The sequence below is a fragment of the Pipistrellus hanaki genome, assembly GCF_964339955.1.
Source record: "Pipistrellus hanaki genome assembly, chromosome: 7".
NCBI lineage: Eukaryota > Metazoa > Chordata > Mammalia > Chiroptera > Vespertilionidae > Pipistrellus > Pipistrellus hanaki.
Genome location: NC_140509.1, coordinates 67,772,134 through 67,784,918, shown reverse-complemented (window position 1 = coordinate 67,784,918; position 12,785 = coordinate 67,772,134). Strand labels below are relative to the sequence as shown.

At 37.4% G+C, this 12,785-nt stretch overlaps 1 protein-coding gene across 2 annotated transcripts in view; it reads left to right on the top strand.

Annotated features, from left to right (window-relative positions):
• MYB (MYB proto-oncogene, transcription factor) overlaps nucleotides 1–12,785 on the top strand; it is a 34,712-nt gene that overhangs the window by 6,309 nt on the left and 15,618 nt on the right. The window contains exons 3-11 of one of the 2 annotated variants that reach the window (XM_084889918.1): nucleotides 871–942; nucleotides 2,437–2,529; nucleotides 2,777–2,997; nucleotides 4,671–4,905; nucleotides 6,297–6,377; nucleotides 6,719–6,823; nucleotides 8,114–8,368; nucleotides 9,241–9,591; nucleotides 11,201–11,343. In XM_084889918.1, the coding sequence (XP_084746044.1) occupies nucleotides 871–942; nucleotides 2,437–2,529; nucleotides 2,777–2,997; nucleotides 4,671–4,905; nucleotides 6,297–6,377; nucleotides 6,719–6,823; nucleotides 8,114–8,368; nucleotides 9,241–9,591; nucleotides 11,201–11,343 (1,556 nt within the window). The remainder of the gene's footprint in view (nucleotides 1–870; nucleotides 943–2,436; nucleotides 2,530–2,776; nucleotides 2,998–4,670; nucleotides 4,906–6,296; nucleotides 6,378–6,718; nucleotides 6,824–8,113; nucleotides 8,369–9,240; nucleotides 9,592–11,200; nucleotides 11,344–12,785) is intronic. The other variant, XM_084889917.1, reaches the window with a different exon arrangement.

Below are 12,785 nucleotides of genomic sequence, written 5' to 3'. Positions count from 1 at the left end.
TAATTTACTTATGGAGATTTTGACTTAGGTGGTTCTTAGACCTACTGAAGTTCTATTGTTAACACTGGTTTCCTCATTCCCATGTCTGTGTCATATCAGGGATCCACATCATGTGTGAAGTTATCTGTGCAAAAATGTGAGGGCTCTCTTTCACTTGGTAGATCATGTTTAGAAAGAGTGAACTGAAAGATTTCCCACTGATGTTTGGTATCTTTTGTGTTCTAACAAGTTTGTTTTATTAAGTTCTGTATTCTAATAAGTTTAAATTATGTATATCTTGATACAAAAACTAAATAACTTTCCTTACATCATACATATCTTTAAGTTTAATTAAGAAAAGCCATCTTCCATTTTTTTATTTGTTAGGGGTTAAAATAACTAAATGTTAGAATGGTAGTTCTTACTTGAGATCCTATCTATTGCCATGTCTAGTTAAATGCCTTAAATCTAACATTGGAGTTCTTTTTCCCCCCCACAGAGTAAAACTTTAGTAGTAACCATGTTTTAAACATTCAATGAGCCAGGTATTATGCTAAATGTTTTGCATAGTTACTTCATATGATCCCCAAATAACCCTGTTGACATCAGCATTCCTATTATATAGATGACAATACTAAGGCCCAGAAAAGCAAAATGATATGATCAAGCTTATACAAGTAATTAATAGATGAGTCTTCGGTCTCTCTAACTCTAAATAAATCTATTCTCTAAATCAGTATGCCATATTAATTATCTGTTGTATTTGGATATTTTGAGAGATTTTTTGTGTGTGTATGAATTAGGTTATTGAATTGATTCCCCTTTATTCTAACTTGAATAGAGTTTTACAGTAAATGACTGATGTCCTTGGATTACCTTTAAATGTCTTAGGATGAAAAACTAAAGAAGTTGGTGGAACAGAATGGAACAGATGATTGGAAAGTTATAGCCAATTATCTCCCGGTAAGTTAGTAATTTTTTTCTTTTTGTAAAAGGAAATCTCCCAAAATTTAAGTAAGATATTTTGGAAGAGTATGTTAAGACATTACTTATTTGCTATATATAAGAAGTTGGGGGAGAAATTCCTCATCCATAACCTAGTGATATTATAATACATATAATTGGGGTTTCTGAATCTATCATTAAAGGATTTACAACATTTTCAAATGTTTGCTTCTTATTTTATCTTTTCATTTGTTAGATCATATAAATATTTTTTCATTTATAGGATACTATAAATTAGCACTCTGGTGATTTGTTACATGGTAAATGATTGACCTTGTGATATTTCCCCCAAGCCAGCGTCTTTTAAATTTCCTTTAAAAAAAATAGCCATATTTTGGTAGCTCAGTATAAAATTTCTGAGTCCTTCTAGACTTGTTTCCTTCCCCATCCCCTACATCTAAGTAATGACTAAGGGATCTGGAATTCCTTTGTCATTGGTCTTTTAATTCTCTTCACTATTCTTTCTTTCCTCTTCTCTGGATGATTACAGTGTCTTCCTACTTAGAGCTTTCCACTTTTTTATCCTTTAGCAGAGGAGCTTCCCAAAATGCAGCTGTACCTTATCTTTTCAAAACCAACAACAGTAACCTAGTTTCACAAATTAAGTGCACTGCCTGGACCTGGCATGCAGGGTCCTCCCATATGGCCCCAACATTCAGCTCCAGTTCTGTTTCTGACTTCCTCTCTGTAAGCAGATTTAGTTGAATTCGTGTCTGCTTTCCCTCCTCTGGGTATTTGTCCCTGGTGATGCCAAGTACTAGAATGTTTTGCATGGGTACTTCACGTCCTTCAAAGTCCACAACAAGAGCTTTTCCGGTCTTCTCCCAAGGAAACATCATTTCTCCTTCTAAAGAGGTTCCTTTTCCCACCCCAATATCATTTTGCTTTGATTTCTTCTTGCATGTGAATCAAATTCTACCTTCTATTCATTATGTATTTGTCTTTACCTTCTTATAAGATTACAACCTCTTATAAGGTAGGGCCTATCTTTATTCATCTTTGTTCTGAATATAACACTGGTAGCCCTACATTGAAGGACATCTCTTAGTTTGAATGGAAGTCACTAGAGTGGGTTTCCGTAAAAGCCTGACCTTAATATGGAATCCCTAACAGGCTTAGTCTAAGTCCTGGGTACTTTCACATGCAACAGACTGAGGTTAAGGTTAAGTTCACAGCCATACATGCAGTATGATGCTCGTTTTGCTCACATGGCAGGACTGTTGCCCTCAGGAGGAAAAACTTATCATTTTAGATGCAACTTTGACATATTCTTTGTATGTTCCTTAGCTGTAAGCAATGAGGGGTAGGTGGGCTCTCCAAACATGCCCTAGTATGTTGTTGATCATTGTCACTGTATATTATCTATGTGTGATTCATATTATAACAAAATCTTAGTGTGTCCTTATCACATCATATCTATATGACAATGCATACTTTGTCTTATTTGTCTAGAACAGAACAGATGTGCAGTGCCAGCATCGATGGCAGAAAGTACTAAACCCTGAGCTCATCAAGGGTCCCTGGACCAAAGAAGAAGATCAGCGAGTAAGTTCCTTCTTCATTGTTATATGAGCCATAATTAAGAATATTCCTCAGACTACTTCCTTGAATGTCTCCCAACTTGAAGAAACAGGTAAAGTGTGCAAACAGGAAGCAGAGGAATTCTGTTTCCATATTTTAAATGAATGAAAGCAGGTTTTTAGAAATTTTCTAAAGATCTTGTAACAGAATGATTACACTGACTCATTACATAACATTAAAACATAGGTTATTTTTGTGTGTTTATCTGAAGGTGATAGAGCTTGTACAGAAATACGGTCCGAAACGTTGGTCTGTTATTGCCAAGCACTTAAAGGGGAGAATTGGAAAACAATGTAGGGAGAGGTGGCATAACCACTTGAACCCAGAAGTTAAGAAAACCTCCTGGACAGAAGAGGAAGACAGAATTATTTACCAGGCACACAAGAGACTGGGGAACAGATGGGCAGAAATCGCAAAACTACTGCCTGGACGGTAATAATATGTCAAAAAATATATTGATTGGGAAGAATGGGGGAGTGGTTATTGAACAGTCTGTTTTTAAATGTATGGTGAGTGAATTACATTCCATCGATCGAGTTTCATTCATTAAACCAGATCCATAGCTTTTAGAACCGGAGGAGATCTTAGAGTTTATCTGGTTGAGTACTTCCAGAATCCACCCAACAGTGAGCCTTGAGCCACGTCATTGGACTTTCCTCAGCTTCACTTTCCCCACTTTTAAAAGGAATGATAACTTACTTCACAGGGCAAGTGTGAGTGTCAAGAAAATCCATGTCAAAGCACATTGTAAACTACAAAACTCTAAACATACGGAAGGAAACTGAGCTAAACAGTTTGTCCCTGCTCTAAGTTCACATAGCTGCTAAGTGACTAGAAGGACCTCCCATCATCTTCCTGATACCAGCATTTCATTCTACCACGAGGCTTAATTTTTCTCTTTTAAAGAAAGAAATAGTATAGTTATAGAATTATCATACCGCTTCCAGGTTTTTAAATAATGTCAGTGTTATCCTTGGTAATGAAAGAGGCACAAAAATGACCTCATTATGAGGGAAATATATAGAAGCTCATTTTTGCCACTTTCCCTATTTAAACAGTTATAACAGATTTTTTTTTGGGGGGGGGGGGCTTACATAAAAATATGCAAGACAAGATATTTTAAATACTTTTGTTCTTGAGCTTTATAATTCAAAAGTGGAAGAAGGGTCATTTCAAAGAAGGCATGGCCCTGATGGTTTATCTGGTGCTCTCTTGTGATGTTCCAAGGCATTTCCTCCCTTGTGATTCACTGTGAGCTTGGAGAATTCGGGAGGTTGATAAAAGGACGCCTTCTCTCCCATATGGTCTGAGAGGATATACTGTTGATTCTTCTAAAAATTTAAGGGGCGATTGAACTTCCTCTTTTTTTTTTAGCATACCTTCCCCACCCCCATCGAAATAGTAAAAGGAGGCTTTTAAAAACGGTTTTTTAAAATTGAGAAACTGTTTTCCTAAGAATTGAAACACTTTAGTAAAAAATGCTTTGCAGTTTGAAAATACATTGGGAGTTAGCGTTTCTCCCTTATGGATCCCGTTTTCCATTCTCACCTCTGTCTGGTTACCAGAATAATTTGAGTAAAAAAAACTCCCATCTTTCAAAAGATGGGAGTTTTTTTTACTCAAAATATCTGGCCAGTGCTATTGGCGATCAAGAGAGGACAGTGAGGTGGCAGTAGCATCATTATCATTCACCCAACTTTACTGAGGATCTGTTGTGATGTCTGTGTAGCCCCCACTAAGCCAAATCAAAGGAGTAATTTTCTAGGACAGCTGGAACTTTAATTTCAGTCTTATACCAGTCACAATAGATATAAAAGGTAGTTGTATTGAAAATACTCCTACCAAGGAAACAAATGGTTTAAGGATTTCAATATTTATAGAAAACCACAGCTCCATATTATGTAATTAAGAGAAATGTATGGAATTTAAATTAGGTAATAGGGAAAGCATAGGAGGTAGGAAAGACTGAAATGATTAAAAAAGAAATGACACTATTAGTGGGTCAAAAGAAAAGGTCTCTGTTAGCAACAGTTTTCTGTCAATTAACTCTAATCTGAATAGAAGTTTTTGTTTGTGAAATTTGTATGTGATATATTTCTGTGCAGAACTGATAATGCTATCAAGAACCACTGGAATTCTACAATGCGACGGAAGGTGGAGCAGGAAGGTTATCTGCAGGAGTCTTCCAAAGCCAGCCAGCCAACGGTGGCCGCAAGTTTCCAGAAGAACAGTCATTTGATGGGCTTTGCTCATGCTCCACCATCCGCTCACCTTCCTCCCACTGGACAGCCCTCAGTGAACAATGACTATTCCTATTACCACATTTCTGAAGCACAAAATGTAAGCCTTTCCCGAGAATTTTGTTTAACAAGAGAGGTGGTTCTTTTAGCTCCAGGTAATAATATCCTGTAGTTGCATACTTTTCAGAGAGCTTTCATAAACAGGATCATGGCATTGGTATTGTTCTTCCTGATATGGTTCTGGGAACAAGGGCATTAAATGGTTTGCCCATGGTTACACAACTCATAGAGACAGTGTAGGCTACAACCCAAGTTGTTAGATCCTGATGCTGCTTCTAATCTAATTTGGAGTTTAGTGTTTGAATGTAAACTTACTTAACAAGGCCCTGCTGAAGAAGACTGGGGAAATAGGGACGCAGCTAAAGTCAAATATTTTTGTCTTCCAAAATGAAAGGGAACATAATAATACATTTAAAGAGCAGAAAGTTCTGCATTGAAATTCAACAGATAATTTTAAGTTCCATTTTGGTAGTGATGGAACAGAAATGCCCTAATTTATTTATTATTTGTTTACCTTCATACTCCAACACAGGAGCAATGTTTTTTTTTAATTTTTAATTTTTATTTATTGATTTTAGAGAAAGAAAGGAATAAGAGAGAGAGAGAGAAGAGAAGAGAACATCGATTTGTTTTCCACTGACTTGCAGTTATGGTTGATTCTTGTATGGCCTTGACTAGGGATCAAGCCAACAACCTTGGCATATGCGGACGATGCCCTACCCAACCAGGACTCAGGAGCAGTTTTGTGACACTATATTCTGGTGTCTCCTTTTATCCTTCTTGGATCAGTGTGATTCCTTTTTCATTTCTTGATATTTATACTTAGGGAAAGAAATATTCTTAGTGAGTGGAAAAAAAGAATAAAGAGGGGGGAAAAAGCAAGAAGCTTTTATCTTTATATTAACAATAAGAAACAGTGAAATTTACCCAAGAATACAGAGCTCATATGCAAATTCTACGCAAAGCATATTTGTGAAGAGTTTTGACATGTATTTGACTACAGACTTTCCAGAAAGGTCTCAGCAGTTCAGTGCTGTTTACTAAAACTCATATTATCCCCAGAGAAATGTTTTTATTTATAAATAGCTAGTGCCATCAATTTTTCCCACCAAAACTCCTTTCATGCATTTATGAATATATTTTACATGTATTTTTCTCTAAGGAATACTTCCTGTTGGAATCAATGATGAGCACTTAAAAAAATTTTTTTTCACTATGTTGCTTTAGCTATTTAGCCATTATTAAAAGCCAGGCTAAAATTTCAAATTAGAGGAGTGTGTGTGTGTGTGTGTGTGTGTGTGTGTGTGTGTTTAATTCTTAGTGAATTTGATCAGTGAACTATTCTTTTTCTCAGTCCTCGAGCAAGCCAAGTGCCTTGAAGCATATGTAACCATGAATGATTCGTCCTTTGTTTTGCCTTTTTGTGGCTAGGTCTCCAGTCATGTCCCATATCCTGTTGCATTACATGTCAATATAGTCAATGTTCCACAGCCTGCTGCTGCAGCCATTCAGGTAAGACCATTTTAAGGTCATCTCCTAAAGAATCTCACTAGCTGCTTAAGGCACCATTTTTGAGACATGCTTTATTTCTTTCTTCTAAACACATACTGTCACCTGACCCACTGAAGTTAAAAAAAAAAAAAAAAGCAGGGACAAGTGGAGAGATGGGGGAGCTCCAGCCAGCCATCTACCAGTCTTCCCTTCTAGAGTGGCCCAATTCAGTTGGTATTGGTTTCCCAGCCAGGCTCTTTGGGCTGTGTGTTCCCTCCCTCTTGACTACAGGCCACAACCATTGTGTTTACAGCATCCATTCAGGCCCTTTTCTTTTTTTCCCTCTCAACTTCTAATTTCAGAGACACTATAATGATGAAGACCCTGAGAAAGAAAAACGAATAAAGGAATTAGAGTTGCTCCTAATGTCAACTGAGAATGAGCTCAAAGGACAGCAGGCACTACCGGTAAGAATGTCACCGTGGGCTGAAATGGGAGGAGAGTGGCCATACCCCAGTGCTCTTCTGTATCTTTTTCCTTCTCTCCTAAATATTACACAGTCAAGACTCTATATATCCATTAGTGACATTGAAACATGAGAAGTTTGGGGTAATAAAACCCAGTTGGTATAAGAATGCTGACTAACTTGGAAGTAGTCCTTTTATGTTGCAATAGAAACTCAACATCTATGTCATCATTGATTTTTTTTTTCTTTAGAAGGACTGGAATTAATTCGAAGACTATCAAAGATAAAATGAATGAAACTATTTTTTACAAAGTTTTGTATCTGTATGATGCCTTTTCACTTCATTTTTTTTTTCTTTATGATGTTTCTTAACCTAGATTTTCATACTTTATTATTTCAAACATGATTTGATGCAGGTTCAGTGTATACATATGAAAAAGATGCATATACTCTCTCTATGAATAACATTAGCTGCTCTCTTTTGTTTGCATATGTGGAAGCCATGCGAACCATTGCTGAATGTTGACATCTTTTTTTAGTGATTGAGCAGCAAACTGGGAAAGCAGCTTGTAATTTGTAACATATGTAATTAACCAGCCAAGTAAATAAAAGAGATGTGATCCTGAGTAGGTATTCTTAGGAGTAAAAGCTTTTTTGGTGAAACAATACAATTATTATGTGCTTAGGTTAGTTCGCGACCACTTTTTAACTCGAGTGTTTTGCAATTTCTCCTGTTTCGTGGTCATGCTGAAAGGAGACTTCTGTTAATTTGCTCTTCTGCTTTCCTAACCACGTTGATTTGGCACTCTTCTCTGCACCGGTGCAATCCTTTGCCTTAGAAGGGGGTAGGAGCAACCAGAATATGTGCTGAGAAAGGCAACTCTGATTCTTGCATTCTCCAGCCTTTATGTAGGTCAGAAAGAATAAGAGAATTCTTCATTCACAGCAAATATGTATGGTCCTCTTGGAAATTATGTTGATAGATTTTTAACTTCATGTGAGAGTCGTGCTTTGTCACATAGTCCCCCCGTTTTGCATTTTTAACAAAAAGGATGACAATTAAGGTCACCGTGTAGATGGCAGACTACCCCATTACTAAAAAGCAGGGTCTTGCATTGATAAAAGGAAACATCTTGACAACTGTTTTATAGGCGCAAGTTCTGGATGATGCAACTACTTTTATCTTTCCTCCAACAGCATCTGATACCTTGTGCAACTTCATTGCTAAGTTCCTTCTCCCTTTCTTCTCCCCACTCTTTCTTTATTCCCCCTCCGCCACCCCCCTCCTTAGACACAGAACCACACATGCAGCTACCCGGGGTGGCACAGCACCGCCATCGCCGACCACACCAGACCTCATGGAGACAGTGCACCTGCTTCCTGTTTGGAAGAGCACCACTCCACGCCATCTCTGCCGGTGGATCCTGGCTGCTTACCTGAAGAAAGCGCCTCTCCTGCGAGGTGCATGATCGTCCACCAAGGAGCCATTCTGGATAATGTTAAGAACCTCTTAGAATTTGCAGAAACACTTCAATTTATAGATTCTGTAAGTAGATTATTCAGGCATGCTAATGTCTTTAGAAGGGGAGTGAGAACACCCATTTCTCAAACCATTGCCATTTTCTAGAGCAACGATCATGTAATTAACATATATTAATGTAAAGATAAAATGTTATTTTAGTTTTTGTGTGTATTTTTTTTTCAAAGATCTGATTTCATAGGCTACCCAGATAAAAGCTAGCTATTCACACATTTCCTTGAAAATGCGTATTTTTTAAAAATAGTGAAGTTAGTGACCTAAAAGTAGAGCTTGGGTTTATGGGAATGTTTGAGTTATCTCTTTTATTTTTTAATTTATTTCCTCCCTTGTGTTTCTCTAGAACTGTGCCTTGCTTTTGGACAGCACATTCAGAATTATGTTTGCTCAGAGCTTAGAGCAATCTTTCAATATATTTGAAGTGGTAGTAAGTTCATTGGTGGTGCATGGCTTTCTCCACAAAACATTGATTATTGATTACCAGTCTCATTTGGTTCACTGAGACAAACCACCTTCAGTGAAACAGAAGTAGACACTCCGTTCATTTCCACTGTTTCCCAGTGGTGAAAAAGCCTTTCTTGCAGTTCAGCTTCCAATCAGTCCCCATGAGACAGGGGATAAACATTGTCAAGTGTGCATCTAGAAAAAGGTTTCCTTTTGCTTTGGATTGCATGCAAATGCTGGAGTACCCAGAGGTCCCTGCATCGCTCATGTAGGACCAGCCGTGTATCAGAACCATTGTTAATCCTGAAGATGTTAAACAAGGGGGCCTGGCAGGTGTTTTCTTTGCGTTCAGCATCTCTTTCTCAGTGCTGTTTCAGGTGATGGCACATATCATGCACACACTGTCTCAGAGTTCTGCGCCTCCTACATTTTTTCAGGATTCTTCATCATGGTGTGACCTCAGCAATTTTGAACTCTTTGAAGAAGCAGAATTTTCACCTAGCCAACAGCATGCAGGCAAAGCCCTACAGCTCCAGAAAAGAGGGGGCAATGTGAATAGACCCGCAAGAGAGCCTAGTAAACGCACGTTGAGCGAGGGTTCACTTGGCCCGCTCAAGCCCCTACCGCCTGCAAGGCACAGCACAATTCCGCTGGTCATCCTTCGAACAAAGCGGCGCCAGGCCAGCCCCTTAGCCACTGGAGACTCTAGGTCCTTCACATTTGCTGACGTCAGCAGTTCAACTCCCAGTCCGTCCCCTGTCAAAAGCCTGTCCTTCTCCCCCTCGCAGGTAGAGCACAGTTTCTGCACAGCTGTTACTAATTTCCAACAGACAATCAGGCCTTAATAATCTAGAAACTAATCCTTTGGAATATATGACTAATTATTTTTACCCTCACTGATTTCATTCGTTGTTGAATCTAGCTGTTGCTAAGTCGTACTGCCTCCCAAAGTTCAGGCTGTCTGAACATTGACTAATGATTTTTGTCATAATTCTCTCTTTTGGGTGATTTGAAAGATGGTTAGTTGCATGAGGTGTGCTATTATTTCTTCCACTACTAGAGTTTAACATTTCTATCCTTTTCTCTACTCCCTTCCCTTCACTCCCTTCCCTTCACTTCCCTTCTGCCTCTTTGTTCACTTATGTGATTCACTGACCCAAGGGTGAAAGGAAGCAAACTATGCTTGGGTTGCAACTAGAAATTTTAAAGGTTCCATTCCATCTTTAAGTGAAAAAGTTTGGGAAGAGGATGAAGGACAAATGCTTAAGTAAAATAATTTATGTTTTAATTTTAATTTCTCAAATTATGGCATATTGAGTTATGCCATAAGATTTTAGTAGCATAGTTTTTTTTTGCCAATAAATATTCTTGTTTCATATGGTAATATTTAAAGGCATGGAAATTACAATCCTTTTCAAAAACTTGCCTTCTTAATTATTAAAATAATTGAAATTAATAGATAATTTGGCATTTTAAAACATTTTTCCAATTATGTCTATTGAGTGTTAAGAATAGATTTAAGTATGAACAAATATGATGCACTCACCAAAACAATGTATCTTGCTTTTTGCTTGCATTTTCCAAATTGTGTTCTAGATAATATTCATTCTGCAAATTTGGATAGATGTTCCAGGAATACATCCACATGTAAAGTATATAAGTTTGGGAAACACTGATTCAAGCTAAGTTAGAGATTGATTTTTAATACACTGATGTGCATTGTGAATGTCCAGGAGGAGATTATGATATGTGTGTTTCCCAAATTTATTTTACCTTGGAACTGTTTGAGGAACACCTATTACTTTCCTAGAACAGTGGTTGGCAAATTGCAGTTCACGAGCCACATGTGGCTCTCGAGACGCGGTTTGCCACTCTGTTGACTAATGAGTTTGCCGACCACTGTCCTAGATCATTAATGTTCTGAGAGACAGTTTATTATTAAAAATGTTCCACCTAATGTAAGCCTTCTATAATAATGGCTCAATGATCATTAAAGAGAGACAACAGAGTATAAGAGAAAAACAATCATTACTTTCCCCAAATCACTGTAACACTTTTAATCTTCATGAAGAGTGCATCTTATTTCTTTAATGGCAAATGTCATTTATTGAGAATACTTTCTTGGGATTTTGCAATTTTTCCAGCAATGACCCTAGATTTTGGTGTTTTTTTTTTGTTTTTTTGTTTTGTTTTTTTTTAAAATCAGACTCCAAATATTGGTGTTCAATTAACATAAAATGATACCCTTGTCCAACAATGCATGTTGTGAGCATCTTTCTTATTTTATATGGTGGGTCAGTAAAACATATTTGCTTGTTATCACAGTGTGATTTTTAAATTTGGCTCAATAAAGAATGACTGTTTGATTGAAGTAATTTTTTTTCTTCCCATATTTAGTTCTTAAACACTTCCAGTAATCATGAAAACTTAGACTTGGAAATGCCTTCTTTAACTGCCACCCCTCTCAGTGGTCACAAACTGACTGTTACAACACCATTTCATAGAGACCAGACTGTGAAAGCACAAAAGGAAAATACTATGTAAGTTCTTGGTTCAAGAATAAAATTATTGTTTTATTTACTTACAGTTATTTAAGAGAATATAGTCTCCAATGTCGCAATATAGTCCCCAGTGTCTGGCATCAAGCCTGATTTATTTGAATGTGTATAATGTTATGGGTTCACTTGTGTGTATTTAATAATGTATATTCCACATTGAATATGTGCCCTGGGCCTTTTATAACTATCCAGAGGTAGATGGTGGGAGGATAAACTAAATTAATTTTTGTAGTTTACCTCAAATTTTCCCATATATGCAGAGGTAGTTTTTATATAACTTTTTCCATTCAGTTTTTCTGTTTGTTCAATAAGGCCTTTTCTTCTTCACTGAAAATAACATTTTCAGCCTCCTTTTCTCTTTGATTAAACACTTCAGAATAAGAATGAGAATAGTTCTTTTTATTTTTTTTATTTTTATTTATTTATTTTTTTTTAAATATACTTTATTGATTTTGTACAGAGAGGAAGGGAGAAAGATAGAGAGTTAGAAACATCGATGAGAGAGAGTCATCGATCAGCTGCCTTCTGCACACCCCCTACTGGGGATATGCCCGCAACCAAGGTACATGCCCTTGACCGGAATCGAACCTGGGACCCTTCAGTCCCCAAGCTGACGCTCTATCCATTGAGCCAAACCGGTCTCGGCGAGAATAGTTCTTTTTAGTTCATATTTTTTAATCTTATTTTTTCTTTTGAAATTTATATATATTAGGACTGCTTCTGACACCCCCAGTAATATTATATGATACTAGCAGCCCGGTGCACAAATTCTTGCACAGGTGGGCTCCCTCAGCCTGGCTGGCAATTGGGGCCAATGGGCAATGGGGGGGGGGGGTAAGACAGCTGGCCCCGGGATGTTGGCCAGGTGCAGGACGTTGACTGTGGGAGCACACTGACTACCACGGGGCAGCTCCTGCATTGAGCATTTGCCCCCTGGTGGTCAGTGCACATCACAGCAACTGGTCAACCAGTTGTTCAGTCCCTTAGGCTTTTATATATAGAGAGATTATAGGAGTGATTAAGCAGTCATTTATATTTAATAAAGGCTTAACCAATTCAAATAAAAGGCAGAGAAATCAATATGAGTTATAATCAGCCTTTAATCTTATTATTTCCAAGTATAATAAGAAGGTTAAAATATTAACATGTTTTTTACTGTGGGCCCTGTTTTAATAATAGGTGAAATGTATTTGTAAATGACAACAGATCTTCAGAATGCTTATGATCATTATAGAAAACCAGGAGCAGGCAGTACATGTGTTTTCAGAATTATGGATGTACATAATATCTCTCTTTATTTTAAACAATACTTGTGTGATTAATCAGGATACCCAATTCCATACCAATAACACAGTCTTTTATTACGTAGAAAAATATTAAATGTAATAGGGAGAGCAGTGTGAGGGATATATGTTCTTGTGCAT